General features: G+C 47.2%; 4 protein-coding genes and 1 non-coding gene across 5 annotated transcripts; 4 read left to right on the top strand and 1 right to left on the bottom strand.

Annotated features, from left to right (window-relative positions):
* Positions 1 to 211: 211 nt before the first annotated feature.
* On the top strand, positions 212 to 2875 carry YALI1_F00184g (uncharacterized protein; the record flags this gene model as incomplete). Its single annotated transcript, XM_068283200.1, has 1 exon — positions 212 to 2875. The coding sequence occupies one exon, from the start codon at positions 212 to 214 to the stop codon at positions 2873 to 2875; it is 2664 nt and encodes an 887-aa protein (XP_068139301.1).
* A 267-nt stretch (positions 2876 to 3142) lies between these two features.
* Positions 3143 to 4441, top strand: YALI1_F00155g (uncharacterized protein; the record flags this gene model as incomplete). The annotated part of the gene is made up of 1 exon (XM_068283199.1): positions 3143 to 4441. One exon carries the CDS (start codon positions 3143 to 3145, stop codon positions 4439 to 4441), a length of 1299 nt encoding a protein of 432 aa, XP_068139300.1.
* Positions 4442 to 4643: 202 nt separating this feature from the next.
* On the top strand, positions 4644 to 5276 carry YALI1_F00140g (uncharacterized protein; the record flags this gene model as incomplete). The annotated part of the gene is made up of 1 exon (XM_504804.3): positions 4644 to 5276. One exon carries the CDS (start codon positions 4644 to 4646, stop codon positions 5274 to 5276), a length of 633 nt encoding a protein of 210 aa, XP_504804.3.
* Positions 5277 to 7480: 2204 nt separating this feature from the next.
* YALI1_F00099g (uncharacterized protein) lies at positions 7481 to 8731 on the bottom strand (the record flags this gene model as incomplete). Its single annotated transcript, XM_068283198.1, has 1 exon — positions 7481 to 8731. The coding sequence occupies one exon, from the start codon at positions 8729 to 8731 to the stop codon at positions 7481 to 7483; it is 1251 nt and encodes a 416-aa protein (XP_068139299.1).
* A 1738-nt stretch (positions 8732 to 10469) lies between these two features.
* Positions 10470 to 10588, top strand: YALI1_F00082r. The gene has a single exon (XR_002432150.3). It is a non-coding gene; the product is annotated as a 5S ribosomal RNA (ribosomal RNA).
* Positions 10589 to 18682: the final 8094 nt, after the last annotated feature.

The following is an 18682-nucleotide window of genomic DNA, read 5'->3' as shown; positions in this document are numbered from 1 at the left end:
AAGTCTGCGATTGATCTTTTCGGTTGTCGCTTCTCGCCATTGATTTTCATCCAATTTATGGCCATTTTTTCTGCTGTGTGGTATATATCAAATTCTCTCCTCCCTCCTCCCTCCCACCGTCGCTCCCAGTTCACGTCAACCCAAACCCGAACTCAAACGCGTGGAATTAATTAAGCCAAGTTTCAGAGTTCGCGTTTCACAACTCAACATCATGTCGCGACCGGAATTCAACATCGACAAGACCGAGGAGCGGTCCTTGACGGCCTTCTACAAGGGGCTCGAGGAGCGAGAGGAGCCCTGCGATAATGGAGGCACCATTCGAGTGTTTGAGCGACCTGACGGATACGTTTTGTTTGGAGTGGACGCTCGATACGTGGCAGAGCGAGTCTACCGAACGCTCACAGCCCTCAAAACCACCGATCTGAAGCAGGAGTACGTCACTATTGCCACTTCTGGCTTCCAGAACTTTCTGCGAGACGCCCTGCTCAACTATGGACTCAAGGTCGAGATCTACGGCAAAGTCGACGGCAAGTGGCGTATGACATCCTGGGGAAGTCCGGGAAACCTGTCTCAGGTCGAGGATCTTATGTCCGGCCAGCTCAACACCAACCCCGTGGCAATTGCTGTCAAGACTCAGGGCGACACTGTTGGTCTGGCGTTTGTGGATCTCAACAACCACGTGCTTGGCGTGTCTGAGTTTGAAGATAACGAGTGCATGAGCAACCTAGAGTCACTTCTGATTCAATTGGACGTAAAGGAGTGCATCACATCCGACGACAAGGTCAAGGCTGTCATTGAACGGGCGGGGGTGTCCCGTACTGATGCAAAGTCTTCCTGGTTCAATGCCAACGAGGTGGAGAGCAACCTAGACAACCTGCTCGCCGAGAAACTGCAACCTACATCTCCCGAACTCAGCCTCAAGAACGCTCTGGGTTCTCTAGCCTGTCTCATCAAGTACCTGTCTTTGACCTCCGACGCTAGCAACCATGGTGCCTTCACTATCAAAACACACACTCTGTCGCAGTACATGAAGCTCGACGCGTCTGCACTCAAGGCTCTGCATCTCATGCCTTCCGTGAAGGATTCTACCAAGTCTTCTTCTCTCTACGGTCTTCTCAACGTCTGTAAGACTGCTACTGGCTCTAGAACTCTCGCCCAGTGGGTCAAGCAGCCTCTTATGGACAAACAGGAGATTGAGAAGCGGCACGAGATTGTGGAGATTTTTACGAGCAGCGACCTGCTCGAGTCTATCAGACAGAATCTCTCTACGATTCCTGACCTCAACAGACTGACCCGAAAGTTCATGCGACAGGCTGCTTCTCTGGAGGATGTGGTTCGAGTCTATCAGATGGTGGCCACTCTTCCTCACATTGCTTCTGGCCTGCGAGCTGCTCAGTCTGAACTGCTCGAAGAAACTTTCCTGACACAACTGGACTCTATCATTACTGGACTGCAAAAGTTTGAGGAGCTTGTTGAGTCCACCATTGATCTCAACTCGATTGACTCACACGAGTTCATGATCAATCCTGACATGGAGGAAGGTCTGAATGACACAAAGGCCCGTCTGGAGGCCTGCCAAGACCGAATGAAGGACATTTTTGCCTCTGTTTCCGACGAGCTCGGTATGGAGATGGACAAGAAGCTCAAGTTTGAGAACCATCACGTCCACGGCTGGAGTTTCCGACTCACGCGAACCGACGCCTCATGTCTGCGAGGCCTGTCCAAGTTCAAGGAGCTTGCCACTCTCAAGGCCGGTATCATTTTTACCACCAACGAGCTGCGAAGCCTCTCCAACGAGTTCACAGATCTATCTCAGGAGTACAAGAAGATCCAGGCTCGACTGGCCAAGGAGATCATCGAGATTGCCTGCTCGTACTGTCCTCTGTTGGAGCGATGCTCGGCTGTTCTGGGCCAGCTGGACGTGCTCACGTCTTTTGCTTCTGTGGCCATTGAGCGAAACTACATCCGGCCTACTGTCGTTGACTCTGACGACAGAAAGTGCATTCTCACAGCCTCCCGACATCCCTGTCTCGAGGCTCAAGATACATTCATTCCTAACGACGTGCATCTCGGCCAGGACAGCAAGAAGTTCCTGGTTATCACTGGCCCCAATATGGGCGGTAAGAGTACTTTTATCCGTCAAGTGGGTGTAATTGTGCTCATGAACCAGATTGGTTGCTTCGTGCCCTGTGACAGGGCCGAGATTTCTATCTTTGACTGCATTCTGGCACGTGTGGGTGCAGGAGACTCGCAGCTCAAGGGTCTGTCTACCTTCATGAGTGAGATGCTGGAGACCTCTGCTATTCTCAAGAGTGCCACAGACAAGTCTCTGATCATCATTGACGAGTTGGGCCGAGGTACGTCTACGTATGACGGATTTGGACTCGCCTGGGCCATTTCCGAACACATTGTCAAGATGAACTGCTTCAGCATGTTCGCCACACACTTCCACGAGCTTACTGAGCTGGCGAAGGAGCACCCTGATCGTGTGGACAACCTGCATGTTGCTGCTCACGTTGGAGAGTCATCTGATGACATCACTCTGCTCTATAAGGTCGTTCCTGGCGTATCCTCCAAGTCCTATGGTACTCACGTAGCTGAGGTGGTCAAGTTCCCTACCAAGGTGGTCAACATGGCAAAGAGAAAGGCTCAGGAGCTGGATGACGTCAATTCAGGCACCCAGGGCAAAAAATACGCTTCTGAGGATCTGGTTGCCGGAAATAAGCTTCTTAAGGAGATTTTGACCGAGTGGAAGTCGCAGATCAAGGGTGACGAGGTGGATGGGGCCTCTCAGCTGCTCAAGACTGTGGTCGATAAGTATAAGACACAGATGGAGCAGAATGTGTTCATCAATGATGCACTTGCCAGTTTATAGCATTAATGACATTTTGATTTGATACAAGTAAGCAGTTAAGATGTCCTACACCGGCTCGTAGAACGGCATGGATGTTATGTTGTTATGTGTCATGTTGTGTTCGGTTTCCTCCATATCAGGCTCGGTACATCTCCACTCAGGTTAGGGTTGATAATTATCGATTAAGGTGGGACGCGTTTCTCATGCAGCTTGCGTTTTTGTTTTGAGGCTGACAGAGAGCCATTCAACTCCATCGCCCGACAGTGCGGTAACCCCTATCCACAACAAATGAGCACAGATATTCGTGAATTCAGGGAGGCGCATGGATCAGATCGGTATGCGGGGCTTCTGTGTGACGTCGGCTCTGACCTGGAATGTGCGATTTGCCAGTCCATCATGTTTGTGCCATTCGTGCTGGACTGTGGCCACAACTACTGCTACCCATGTCTGAAACAGTGGTTCGTCAACAACAACTCGTGCCCCGAATGCCGCACCAAGATCCGCAAGGCACCCACGCATTCGCTGACTCTCAAGTCGCTGGCTGAGAGCATCACCAACAAGATGATCGGGGTGGATCCAAGCTTGGAGAAGCCGTTTGCGCAGCGCAAGAAGGAGCAGGTCAAGCCGTACGCCAAGGACATCAAGAAGAAGCGGGTGTTTCCTGCATTTGTGGCCGAGAGCTCATATCATCTGGACGAGGAAGACGGAGTGCAGCGATGCTCGCAGTGCCATTGGGAGCTAGAGGAGGGGGAGGACCAGTGCACCAACTGTGGAGTGTGGGTGAATGACGGATCTGGCCGGGAGGCAGCAGAGTCGATCAATGTTGATGACGAGGATGAGGAGTCTGACAGTCGACAACCTGGTGAGGATATCAGTGATTACGAAGACGACGGGTTCGTGGTGGACGATGATGAGGTGGACGACGGAGGTGACGTGACAGGAGACGTGACTATTCTCAGCGACAGTCAGGCGTCTTCTCCTGCCCCAACTTCTACTACTGTTCAGATTAACGACTCCGATCTCGACTCGGAGGATGAGCAGTTCCTGCCGAAGGCGAAACGATCAACAGAAGTTACAATCGACGACAGCGATGACGACGAACAGCTACAGCCCCGAAGGAAGCATAAGATCATGTCTGATTCAGAAGATGACCATCCGGCGGTTTCACGGTCCAAAAAGTCGCGTAAGATATTTTCTGACTCTGAAGATGACGACAACCAGCAGCCAAGCTCGTCCAAGAGCAAGGCAACGACAATTTTCACAGACTCAGAGGACGACGACGAGAAGCCAAGGGTATCGCGACTTAAGAAGAAGAGAGATGCAGTTGTGGTCCTGTCTGATGAAGAAGAGGAGGAGGAGAGTTCAGAAGAGGATTCTGAGGATGTTTCAGACACGGACAACGAGGGCATCACTAACGGCGTGTATACAGGTCTTCCTTCTCGTCGAAGACGTGGTGGTGACGGTGACGAGAACTCTGAAGACGACTCTGACGACGACTCTGAAGACAACGATTTGGGGGGATTTGTAGTGGATGAGGCCGAGGACGATGGATCTGATGATGAGGCCGAGTACTCTGAGGAATATTAGAGATTCCGGGTACCACTGGTGTATAGTATATATTATAATTCAGCATTTATAAATTATAATCGCAAAGATAGAGACCGATCGTAGCGTGTTTGTACCACACCTGGTGTTGTGATCCTATTTGGCTACAGGCTAATTCCACGATCAATATCAGACTCAAAATACCGAAGACACTCTAATCAAACAACTACAAGTACCAACCATCATGACGAACCTCTTTTTCAATTATCAGCGCAAACGATGGCGACTGTCCGGCGCTCGAAGTGCCAAAACATGGAAGTTCAAAAAGCCAGGAGTGTTTAGCAGACTTTCTCGACTCTTCTGGACGCGGGCTACTTGTACCAGTGTACCTGAACAGCAGTCTGTCCCCGAGATCCTAATTAGTGGCCCAGGTGGCACTTTATTGGAGGGAGACGCTTCCATACCGACTACATTGTCAGACCCCGACAAGATCACTGAGGACAAGAAGGGTGGAGTGAATGGCAATTCCTTAAGTCAATTCCCTCAGGAGGATTGTGTCCAGCCTTCGCATAGCCCAGTCGACACACGGCCTAAGAGTAGGTCATGTATTCCACTCAGTGACTCTGATCTGCAGTTGCGAGAACAGCTGCAGTCCGAACGGCCAGATTCGATCCTGATAAACAAGAAGCGAATCCGGAAAAGTGGTGGCCAGGGCTGTGACTCCATCGAAGTACCATTACGCCACCCATTCTTTGCTGCTTCTGCTTCCCGTGACAATAGACTGAGTGACTGTAGCGGTATTCAGTTCCAGCAGACTCCTGAGATTATCGAAGCTGTTTCTTACTCTCTCCGAAAGAACGAAAACATCCCGGCTTAGCTTCACTGAGGGCTCCAGAGCCACTGTAATGAGAGAGATGCGACGTGCGTTGAGCTCCCCTTAAGTTCGAGACCGTGGTCGCTCCTCGTCTACTTATCGCTAATACAATGCTTTATGTGTATCGTAACTCGGTAGCGTCAGGTCTCCATGGAATCATCAGCCCCATGGATGTCACATGGGCTTCCCCTCTTGACACAAGCAGTGCTTTACATGTACCTGCCGCTCAATTGCATCAGAAATGTGTCTAAACAGTACAATACTGCCCTTGTACTTGTACTTGTGGTGTGCGATACAGCAGACTCACAGTCCGAATTCTCAAACATTCCCAAAGTTAGACCTCGGTAGAGTTCGGAATTTGGGTATTTTTTCAGTCGCAAAAATGCGGAAGCCGTTCGTAACTTTAATTTTGGAAACCGGATATATACGGGCATTATCGGGGGTGAACGTTTTGACTGGCGATGCAAGTTGTGAAAGCTGAGTCTGGCTGGCTCACCATTTGAAGTGATTCGCTGCAAGTGCAAGTCCGCCCTTAGATTGATCTCGGATGCTGCACAATTAGACTGTCCGGGTTTTTTAGAGTTGGTTGCCATGGAGATGGATGTTGGAGACCGCCACTACGAAAGGAAAAAGGACTTAACCATCGATCATATGGGTTCCGTATTGTATGAGAGTCAATGGTAGTGGAAGCCGAAGTACATTTCAGCAGATCTGGTGTGTTCCGCCGGCTTGAAGTCAGTTGTGTTCCTGTTTTTGTGAGATGTCAGGTTCATTATCATATGTCCTTATGATTCGATGTGCGTAAAATGCCCAGTTAAGAGATATGTACAGTTGTATGACAAGGCCAAAACAAGACCATATCCAGACAAAAAAAGCTCAATGACGATTCAGATCCAGGTTGCTCGCTAACGGGCCACTCCTCAACCCTCTTACTCGTATATTTAGCCGACGTCGCCTGCAAATACTGTCTACTTCTGGTCATTAAATCCACTTCAAAGTCTAGTGTTATTAAGGTTGCATAATTTTGAATTAATTATGCGCAACCTCTCCGCAATTTTGCGCTGGCTCTGGCAAAGCATGTCAGTCACGCAAATGATTGCCCATTAGAGCCAGATGTTAGGGCATCGTTTCCGCCCATTAAAACACGGTGTATCGTTACAGTATGGACATCCTGAAACGTGCTATGGAGAGTGACAGCCCACACCATACTGTCCCGAAAGACTTGAGTCGATAAACGTCTTGCCGCATTGGGAACTGAGAATGCTGAAGATACAAGTATGTACACAATACAGTATGTACGGGCTCGCCTCAAGTGTTCTAGTGTGTGACACTATGCAGACAGTCCTCCCTTTGTGCTCGTCATACATGTCGATGAGTAGATTGTTCCTCTCGGCGAGCTGCAGATCCCACTTGACCGTGTCGAGACATCCATAGACTTCACCTTGCGGCTGGGGGATGGGCAGATTTGCAGGAGGAATGGACGGTTTGGTAACAGACATGGTCAGTTGGGTAGCAGACTTTTGTCCCTTAGGAAAAGGCTGACGTCTAATAGTAGGCGTAGGTTACTCCATTCTGTAGACGGTCGGTTCGGTTGTGTTTGAGTGTGACGGGAATTATTGCAGGTTCTCTGCCCTGATATCGAGTTTCCAGTCGTGCAGATGACATGCAAGATACGTAACCACGCGTTTCGCAGACCACGAAAAACGTGTGGTGAAAATCACTGATATGTTCATGAAGGCTCGAAAAGGATTGAATATATTATACCACAAGATACAGATCGGGTGTCCTATTGGTGTTTACACTGATTAACAGCCAAATTCATCCAAAACAAGCCCAATTGGCTGCTGGAGTTGCTGCATGGGCTGCATACTAATTCGCTGGCATTTCCGAGAGTGATCCAAGCACCCTTAGGCAGACCGATCTTCCCAAGACGCGACCAGTATGGAAGTGTGACATGTAATGACCGAATATCGCTCATTACTTCAATTCTCATTCAAATATTTGCGTGGCAGTGAATGGTCCCCCGAGGACTCGTATCTGCGAACTCACAAATACGCACGCGTGTTGTGTTTGAGAATGTACAAGAACATACTGTACATACTGTACGTATTGTTCGGTAGTACGATACAACTGGAACGTACAAGTAACTGAATCAAGATACTGTGGAAAAAAAATATACAATTACATGTAATGTTAAATGTCGAAACTCACAGTTGAGATAACGCCTTCATCCTCAATCTTCTCAACTCCTCTCCTCCATAGCCACCGAAGCACTCTATCAATCTCATCTGATCTAAAGTGGGACATGCAACATCTGGTTCACCAAGTGGAGACACATGAGTTCGAGGCGAACTCATTTTGGGCCTCTCAAAAGCAGATTTGGCATCATTATTAGCCTTCACCACCCTCTTGACCAAAAACTCTTGTCTAAACTTCACATTGTGATCTCCGTGGAATGTCCTCAATCTAGCCACTTGATATTCGTCGTCCTCCAGCAAATCCAAGTCATCAGAAGCAGTCCAAATTCCCGGCAGTGGCTCCTCTGGATGCTTCATGTATTTCAAAGCGGGCCCTGGTAAACCGGAGGTCTTGTAGAAAGCGTCCTTTATCAGCTGAATGGGTAGAAGTTTGCTCAAAGCAGCAATCACACTTTTCCCACTACCTGTAGACTTCATAATGTTTTCCACATTATACCAGTCTACTTTTCTAATCTCTGCCACTCTTTGCGGTCCGCCGTAATACTCAGGAAAAGTCCTCTCTAGCCACTTCCTATACTCCCTCAGGCTGCCTTCTTTTGCCATCAGCTTAGCCGCAGCCCTAGACAGCTTGAAGGCATTCTGCTCAAACTTCCAGCTCCAATTTTCCACATAATGCATGTCGAAATGAGGGTACTGTTCTTCCAGCTTCTCCAGAACGATTTCGCGGGTTTCGAGGAAGTTTTCATATCTGAGGTAGTGCCTCGTTTTCCTTGCAAATCGAGACATGAAGTAGATCATGTCTGGGTGGCGCCACTCAGGAAATGGAAACGACTCGACGTATGACGGAAATGGATCCATACCCACAGGCCTACCGTACCATTGAGGATATTCACGCGAGAGCTGTTCCAAATTTGGCTTGACGAGTCGTTCGTAGAAAAGGGGGTCTCCTGCATACTGGATTAGCTTGCTGTAAATACCTCCAGAAGAGAAATATTCAGTCCAAAAATTCCATTCATCGATACTACGATGCGGCATGACTTCGTTGAGCTTGCTCCCTACTTCCGGTCCAAGTAGGTAGTAGCTCATCACAGTCATTTCCGATGATGTGACATCATTCTGAGTGTAATCTGAGCGTATGGCAGATTGTGATGAATTGGAAGACATCGCAATGGCCCGAAATGATCTGGTGGTTTTCTTCAGAAAGATCCTGGATTTCTGCGAATTGTTGGAGGTTCTCCATTTTACGAATAATCGGATCATTGAACCTAATTTGCCACACGGAAATTTGAATGGGGTAAGTCCTTCAATATTCTGGAAGGTGAGGGAAACCTAATGACTTGAGAAGTTTCTTGATTGTTTCTTGAAAGTAATGTGTTACAGTTCACCTCGTGATACACTGAAGGTGTCCACTATGGCGGAACCACAGTACATACAGTACTGTACAGTACTGTACTTGTAGTGTGTCTATTGTGGTACAGCAGTACAGTACGTACATAAAAGCACCACAATCAAGGTTTGTATAACTCTGCACAGCACCCCGCTTTTCGTTTGCGCGCGTTGTTGATTTCCGATCCATTATCTTACTATACATCTCATGTTACTACTGGTTGATAAATCACGCTTGTTGCCACCTCTTTCTCGTACCTTTTGGATCTCTTCCTCGGCTCGTTCGTTGTAGAGCCCCTAACCCTCGGATCTGATCCACATGAAAGGAGTTCAACACCATCCCCGAGCTTGCGCTCGTTTGTTTCCGGGGCGCCACTTGTAGTGCTGCAGCTTGCGACAGATCTTTTCAAACTCCACATCCTGGGACATCAAGGCGATACCCAATTTCTCGTTTCGCCCTCTTTGTCCTCTCGCGCTAGTGGCACCGCCAAGTCCTCTTAGCCAAGACATATACCCAAGTCCTCTCTCGTCCCAGAAGAATCCCGAAGCCCGAGTTCTGCTTGAGTGGGTCCCACTAGAAGGACTATAGGAGGAGAAGAGTACAGCATTACAGTATATGGAGGACTAAGTTGCGCAGACATTACTTCGTTTACAAGACCAAACACTAGGAATGTTAAATAGACAACTTCAATATCGACGAAATGCCACACCCAGACATCCTTAAGCCAGATGTTCTAACCAGATGTTCCATTAGTCATACAAATACCGCAGCGGTTTTTGGTTCAGATAGCTTTGCCCATCTCGACTCAATCACTAGCATCTCTGTCCATGTCACCAACTCAGAGATGATGTTTTGAGCATATATCCCACACACTGTATCTAAATCCACACTGTCCAATGTATGATGTCGGTAATCCTCTTTTTTCGAACTCGGGGGGCTTCTACTAGCAGATGACCGCCACACCCTATTACGATTTGCCTTATCGCTGTCTCCAAAATTGTCAGTCTTCAATGGTCACTTGTGCGAGCAGATTTATAATCCCCGCCTTTACTCAGAGATACCTAACTCCAACAGTAAGCTACAGTAAAATACAGTACTTTCGTACTTGTACCATTAGCACAAATGGGGTGGAAAGTAAGCGCGATGATGGGAATTGCAATCACAACGACGTGCTAACAATATTGATGCGCAATTGGGCTTCTCCTCTCCAGAAAACCTGTATAACTGACGTTGGTTGCTATAACCCGGCAGTTCTTCGTCTTCTTCATGAAGTGTTTGTCTCTTCGTCATTCTAAGCAGATTCTACGTTATGGACGACTTCACCGAAGAGATGTCTGCTACACGATCGGAACCTAAACGAGTGCCAATAGTGAAACGAGACAGTTCATGAAACTCATCAGATTGTATGTATTAGGTGTTTTACCGTTACAGACACAGTTTCTTAACCTTGGCGCTTCATCCAAAAACTCGAACTGATTCACACCCATGTTACTTTGATGCAAGAGAAGTTCTTCTGCCTGATATTACGCAAAAGGCATCCCAGATTCATTGATTTTTTGCGGCCACATGACCTGTTTGGCCAGTTAAATGGAATCTTACACTTTTTATGTCAGTTGCGGCCATATCCTGGTGAAAATACGGCTTCCCGTCCGATCAGCCATAGTCAAGCACCAGAGAGCCCAGTTAGTATTGTAGTGGGAGACCATACGAGAATCCTGGGTGCTGCAATTACTTTTTTGCTCTTTTGCTCATTTTCAAATGGGATGGTACTTATTTTTGCCACCTTCATGTTCCGTTTCCAACCCATGTTCTCCGTATTAGTCGTCGTGTCGGCGTGATGGCTTTCTACGAGGCTATTTTTAGATCAAGGAGAAGCTAAGGGTACATGACGGTTTGATGACGGGGATCTCACAGTTGAATCAATCGGCGTTTTGCCATTATCCTGTTGCACAAGTTCACATATAGGTCATCCGTTCCAGCCTCCTCATCATGCATGCATTCTGAATACCCCAAGGGAAAAAGACGGCTATCTGGAGCTTAGAAGACAGTTTGTTGCACAGATGTTGCCACATCCTTCCAGTCGGAACATGTATCTTCCGAAATCAAGATTCAGGTGGCTTCGGTATCGTAGAATATTCTCCGCTATTCTTCTCTGACAATTTTTCTTGCGTAGGAGGGCTGGTGCATAATTAAAGGTTTTATGATATGTAGGGAGAGATGGCAGGTTTGGGGTCTACGAAGTAGCAGGGAAAATGACATGGGACTGTTTAGAAGAATGAAATCATAATTTTACTACCAAAATATGTTATCCCTCCCGCACTTATTTCCAAATATCTCTACCATCACATTCTGGAGCTTTCCATCTGATTCTGACGACTTCTTCCTCCTGCACCCTAAAAATTCGTCGGCATAATGCATGCATCAACGATGCACATTTTTTTTCCCACCCTGACCAAACTCTCTCCGAACCTAAACAGCCCTCGGGAAGGATATATATAAACCCCCCTTCTACGTCCCCTTTTTTTTCAATCAGAAATCAGACCAGTTCCACTCTGAGTTCAATTCTGGAGATGGAAGGTGCCCTTTTATAGCCTGCTTGAGATGCAGAGGCTGATAAGCAGACCCTGTCTTCATATACAACGGAGGAACCGCTTCGCTAGCCATGGTCCGTTGAGTTTGTTTGGGCAATGAGGACGCGTTTACCGCATGAGCCCTTTTCGGTTCAAGAGACTCTTCGCTATGACGCCCATTGAAAAAGAAATGTATGAGCCCTGAGAATGTGCGAGACAGCTTCTGAGATTGGGCGGTTTGAGCTGAGATTTGGTTTCTCAGGCGGAGTTCAACACAGAGGGCGAGTACGAGACCGCCTGCGCCAAGTGGTCAGTAAGTCCGGTGACTGTGCGTGTCCGGTTGGACCGCCATGAGCTGAAAAATGCCATTAAGCCAAGAGCGGGGTTTGGCCTGCTGGAAATGCCTTGAGGCCTACTCCGTGTCTTTTTGAGTTCTTGAGGACCCACATGTGGCAGCCGCCAGAGCAAAGGAGCCAGACAATAGTGAAACATCTGCAGAGCCCACCGACAAGAGAGTCTCAAGGGGGGTGAAACTCCTTTCGAGACTTCTTTTCCCAACAGGTGAAATTCCCTGTTTTACTCACAGGGTGAAACTCCTTTTGTGTGAAGTCTTCATAGGGTGGAAATTCCTGTATGAGAGAAGCCGCCTATAGAATCTGAAGAGCCAAGCTTGATACGCCGCAGGAGCTGCCAGTTGTAGAGCAAAGATCTGGCTTTGACAGAGACGCCTATACATGGTCAAAAGAAGCAAGCCCAGAGCCAGAGCTTTATAAGGCCAGAGCAGCCAGTGCGACATGAGCCAGAGCTGATACGCCAGATACCACAACGAGTCCAGAGCGATAGCCAGAGGCCACAGATGCCTGAATTTGCAATCCAGAAGGTACATGGGTTGACTACTCTGTGCTTCAACACCAATTCTTCCACTTATACATTGATGAAGCCCCCGTAAACCACGAAGTAGAGTCAGTTGAACTCTTCATGCCATATGGAATACGCTCTTACGACCATCTTGAGAACCACTAGAGCACGCCTGAGAATGTCTTGATATCCGTTATAATCTTATATTGAAGCAAGGTCGTTGAAAGCATCCCATAAGCCGCCAAACCGCCAGAGCACAGAACAGAGCCCGAAGGAGCCAAGGGCCATAGAGCCGAGGCCAGCCAGTTGCCAATAAGTCCCAAAGAGCAATGAGAGCCTGAGCAACGAGCCGAAGTTCCACCACTCATTCAAGGAGTAAGGCAGTGAAACCTCTTTAGCCAGAGGATTTGTAACTGACCGAACCTGTTTATTCTAGTTTTTTAAGAGGAAGTAGGTGAAAAATCCGAAACCTCTTGGGTTAAATAAATCATGGACCAAAGAGTCCCCCCGAATATTTGAGTTGTAGAGAGGTTGAACAGTATTTGTAGTTGTAAGAAGCGATATCTTTTGTAGAGGAACCATTGCTGAAACCGCCTTTGATCTCGTGATTATTTCCACCTTGTTGGAGGTTGGAAGAATGGTGTTAATAGCCAGTACACAGTTGGCACGGTACACAGCGGAGAGGCCCAAGTATTTAGTAACGTTTGAGGAAACTTAGCCTCGACACAAATATCCGTGACTCCCTTTGGCAGAGAACAAGGTGAGCAGAACTGATCCCCACGGAAAGACTTCCTGTGCTATGGGAATGTGCTCTTATGGGCTTCGAGCACGGACCACCATTTGGCCTCACGTTTAATATATCCCCCTTAGAAGACCCCTGTGGACGCTCCCAACGTGTCAATCAAGACGGCACAATATCGCTAATCATATTGGTGCCGGGGTGGTAGGAAGATACTTATTGAAAGAAGGTTTCATGAAACATTCTGACGTCACGAAACAGATGGAAAATGATGGTGATTAGAACCAAAGATATACAATTTCGTTGAAGAATGACGCCCACTTCGTGATAGTCTTGGTGTCCTTGCGATCACGGTCAGTTGCAGTCTCAAGCAGTCAGCTCCGACTCCCACAGGTTTTGTCGGTCCCTCTAAATTTCACGGTAGAATCCGAGTCCTTCCGAATCGACTGACCTCCTGTTTCTCCTGGCTCCGGACATGGACTGTTGAAGAGTAGTTTCTAGCCTGAACGGACTTCGTAGGCTTGCCATCAGAACCTCTCTTTTTCCGCAGGTAAATCTGGGTTGCTGTCATTTGCCCGAAAATCTCGTCTTAGGTCGTTATCTGTTTCATGGCGTTCCTTTGATGAAGCTGTACCCGCGTTCCAAATTCAGGGCAAATAAGTAGTAATCATCGAAGTTATACGTGACTTCTAAAAACTACCGATGATCTTGTAGATGAAGTCGCAATCCAGAAGGTACATGGGTTGACTACTCTGTGCTTCAACACCAATTATCCCACTTATACATTGATGAAGCCCCCGTAAACCACGAAGTAGAGTCTGTTGAGCTCTTCATGCCATATGGAATACGCTCTTACGACTGTCTTGAGAACCACTAGAGCACGCCTGAGAATGTCTTGATATCTGTTATAATCTTGTATTGAAGCAAGGTCGTTGAAAGCATCCCCTTTATTATCTGCACCTCCTAACAGCTTGGTTGAATGGAGGTGGGGGACCGGTGGAGGAATTAATGTACACGAGTCGCAGCCCTCGATCTATTCGGTTAGTATACAAGTAGAAGTGCTTTATTTTAACAATCGGATGGGTTCACTACAATCTGTTCATCATGAAGTACCAACCCCACAGTCACCAACCAGGAACCGTTCAACATTCTGACTGTGACCCATTACACCAGGATGTCAACAGGAAAAGGATGTTATCGATTAATAACCCCTTAAAATTCGCACAGAGCCTTTAGAAAGGCCTTTGTACTCCCATTACTTCATATTCTCGCTGTGAGATCAATACATTCTCGATGTTCATTGGTGAGTCCGCCATCCTCGGCAATCTCTGGTGGAGGCTATTGCGGTGATATTGCGCCTGTCCAAGTCCTTGTTTATCAAGAATCTGACATTTCCGGATCACCAGGTCGTCCAGACTTGACTCTAGATAATGTACTCATACAAGGCAGGTTCACTCTTGTCATTGCTGCCTCGATTACTGCTGCACCTTCCCGATCTGTTCCACGGTGTCTAAATAAGTAGCATTGACCATCATGCCACAGTAAACGAAGCTCGATTCATTGCAATCATCCAATGGCCTAAGACACCTACCGCCAGATTCCCGAGAATCAAGTGATACTGTGGGCCGCCTCGTATACACAGGGCAGAATGAGTCATGAAAAGCGTCGACGGGCGCGATGGGAAGGCCCAACTTTAAACCATTATTCATCGCGCGTCAGTAGTCGATCCCCATACGTCAGGTTGACAGATGTCTGGTGGAGCTGAAACATGTCAAACGTCATTGTAAGTTTTAGCACCTGACGGTAATTTGTTTGCGTCTGGCTTGCTCTCGCCCCAGTGGATCGTGTATGCCAGATATCCTCGCCAAACATCCTTGCTTATTGCCTCAACACATGAGAATTCTAACATATATGGGCTCAGGCAACCTCCTGCCAGATTTTACCGAGGCATATCCTTCCAGAAGACCCTATCATCAATCATGGCGGCATAAAGCCTCTGGATTGTACTGTCTAACCTCGCTGTAGAAGACTCGACGAGCTATGACAAATGTTATTTTCGGTGACTAAAGAGCAATGAAGATCAGCAGGTCTTATCGGACGAGGTGGCGTCTATGGTGTCGGCGACCCGTCGGAGTTCCGCTCAGCACTGTCACCGAGAGAAACGGCCGAACGAAGTGGTTGGTGCTGGGCGAGAACAAGAAGCAGTTGAGCTACAGTAGTTGCTGGGTCACTGCGGAGGAGGATAGATATTCTACCTTCGTGTGCATTGCCTAAGAGCAAGCCGTCACATCCGTCCCATAATAGTGTATAAAGTCAAGAAGGATGTGAGAGCATCTGACGCTGTCCACAAGATCAAGGGGGATAAGTTCCATAGAGATGAGTAGGAAGCCAATTTCTATTGCAAAATGTACATGAGCCGTCAGAGAATAGCAAAAGCCGACATATGCATTCGCTATATAGTAGAAACTCAAGCCTTTCGCTTACTTTCGTAAAAGTGTCAATGTCCAACATACCAAGGTGTCTAAACTGAGTCCTGAAGTTCATTGCCAGTCATTTGAATGCTTTGACAAGACAGTTGCTGAAATAAAGCTGAAGTCCCCTTTTCTGTTGTGTCATGAGCAGGAAGAGTTCTTCCAAGCTGGGCAGCCCTTCAAGCCAGATATACTGCTTCCTGACCAACCAGAGTCAAGAAAAATGAGCGAGGGGGGTCAAAGGACAGTTCCAGGAGCTCGGGACAAGTCTGAATGGTAACCCAAAGCGTCTATTATGTTTTCATGACTGAATGTATCTCTTCATGCTGTGATCTGTCGTAAATAACTGTTCTCGATAAAAAGTTGAAATGTGACGGCTTGAAAGAAGGTGTGTATAGAGCATAGACCTGGTCGTGGGGTGTGAAACTTGTTGACAGTGTTATACCATGCCTACCATGGTGTCTAGACCATTTTAATTGTAGTCATAGCCTTGCTCTGAGGTCTTGGAAGGTGTTTTATTCACTTTACAGTTTCAGGGCTGAGCTAAATTCATACGATAAGATCACTTTACCGTTTCTACATGTTGAAGTAATGGAGGTGTGACTTGAGATATGGATCTTGAACCAATTCGAAAGTCTTACTTCCAGTGCCAATTCAAGATCAAAAGGCCTTGGCTGTTGTATTATTGAATACCACGATTAATATCTTGTCCCTATCGTGTTTCCTCAGTCAATATTGATGAGGGAGTTGAGAAGAGAGAAGAGTAATGGTGAAGGCGTTGCTAGGGAATAGACCACTGGAGAATGAGCACAGAAGGCTCGTGTGACTTTTGAACTGGCGTTTGACGTCTAAGCTGATTTAATTGTGATATCACTTGATTCATTTTCGTACCACTTCACACATTCTGAGAAGTATTGGGGAAGGTGCGAGAAGATAATGGACTGACCCCGGGATGGATATGAAACCGTTCTCTCTGAAATACCTCCAAATATAACCACTCTACCGCTTTACTGATGTGTCTGATGATTTATACTGCTATATCAAACAAGGGATTGCTTCCATTCCATTATCAGATGTCCATTTGCCCTGTTTACACTATAGAAATATCACATGATTGCACTCGATATATGTAAAGAATTTAGCTGGTGCATTTTATATAATCATTCATTCATGTTAGTCTCACAAAATCCCAAGTAACAGCCCACTAATGTAATGGCGCCTACCTGCAGAAGGACGGGAGAATCCAGGGCACTACCATGGTCGAAGAACGGCAACCAGATCCATGGCACACGGCCATGACTTGTACACGTATGTGTTCTATCCTGCCACGATCCCATAAAGCAGGTGCCTAAAACATTATATGGAGAAGTTCCATCATCCCAAAGGTTGTCACCTCGAATATCACTGTACAGATGGTACTAGAAAATGGTAAAGCAGAACAGCGGCAGTGGTGAAAAAGCTTCAAAGTCTAACAGACACTCGACGAGGACAGCGTATAGACAGAGGTGTTCTGGGTTGTCAGGTGATACAAGTGCTATTCACAGGGGCTACCACGTGGGTAACTCGTTGACTGCCTGAATAAGCATAGCGACGGTCTACAGGTAGCCGACTGTAGATAGCCAGGTGATTTTCCTGAGAACCAGCTGATGGAAGACCATGCCTCGGACCGAGACTTTGAGGGAGCCGCGATGGAGATCGGTGCCCGACGTATAAATGAATGGGGAGTGTCATGAGCGGAGGACTGTAACTCGTCTCGAACTTCCGAATGGGGAGAGCCTTGGTGAATCCTGAATTGGACCGGAAGGACTCTTCCCCAACTTCCGAATGGGGAGAACGCTGCCCTGACGATTCTCTGACAAGGGATTGTCTCGCGCGACCTCGAGGGGACGGACTAATGGTAGTAAGAATGGGGGTGGTTGTACCGCAGTATGATCATCTCTATCTCACTAAGATTAGTCTGAGTGGGGATCCTGCCGAGTGGTGGGACCATCTTGTCTTGACGACACAAGGTGGTAGGGAGTCCATGGGGGAGGGTCAGAGACCCAGCTCAGGTGGGCCAAGGCCTACCAGGGTTGGAGTGCTGGCCATTGGCACCCTTGATGGGTGGTCTCGAGAAGAGAAGAGCTTAGTAATGTTTTTGTTGTTTTTTCGCCAAGTTTTCCCCGGCGAGGTTGCGGGGGCTGGGTGAGAGAGAGGGATAAGAGAGATAAATGGGATAAAAGAGGGAAAAAGAGAGATAAATGGAGAGAAGTTGGAGGTGAAAAACGTGGCGTGCATGGATAATGCGGGTTAAAGTTGTGGCTGCAGTGCTAAAATTGTCAAAGTGTCTAGAGTAGGATGTGGTAAAAATGTCAAAGTAGTGTGTTTAGTCAGCATTTCAGTTCCTAAGTAAGAATATCTAACGGCAGTTGTTATTTGTCTGTAGGGAAGGAATAAGGCTCACTGTCTTCAACAATATATATGGGTTGATAGTTGATCTTTTAGAGGGGGAGGTTCCTTATAGCAGAAGTAATGGCGCATTAACTTTGACACGGCAATGAAGTCCATATCAAGACAAGACTTGGAAAATCATGTGAGAAACAATATAAGGCCTTTGATTGGTCCCCCTTTACGTCCAATGACCGCGAAAAGTTGCCAATCTGGTTCAAATCGCTTTACTCCATTGTCTTGCTATACGATCGTATAAGGAGAGATATGAAAGTCTAATCCATGGTAGAAGAGTGAGTATAGCAACAGAATAGAGCAGTAGAATGACAGATGGATAGTATTGGGGTTTAATGGAATGATTCTGGTCTCAGGGATACCCTAACCCTGTTCTATTAATAGCAAATGGATCGTTTATGCGTTCTTGAGCTCGACAGACGGTAAGGGGTACATGCATGGCTTGAAGTTAATGGAGATGGAGTAAGATGAGAGGGAAGAGATGATGAACTTGATCGATGAGGAAACACCAGGAGTTGTGATTATACACTGACATTGAAATAGTCTGTGGAGATTCGAATGCCTACAAGAGAGATGGGGATGTCTATGATCTTTCCATTCACATGCCAGTCGGGTGAGTATGCGTTTTCATTATTCCCTATCAAGTGTTCTCTGATACACACGTGCTTGAATTTACGGGGTTATCTCCTATCAATTGTGCTCTGATATAGACATCCGCTCGGATGGTAACTCACATACTGCTTC

Source organism: Yarrowia lipolytica, chromosome 1F (assembly GCF_001761485.1).
Source record: "Yarrowia lipolytica chromosome 1F, complete sequence".
Classification (NCBI taxonomy): Eukaryota; Fungi; Ascomycota; class Dipodascomycetes; order Dipodascales; genus Yarrowia; species Yarrowia lipolytica.
This window is presented reverse-complemented; position numbering and strand designations above follow the sequence as displayed.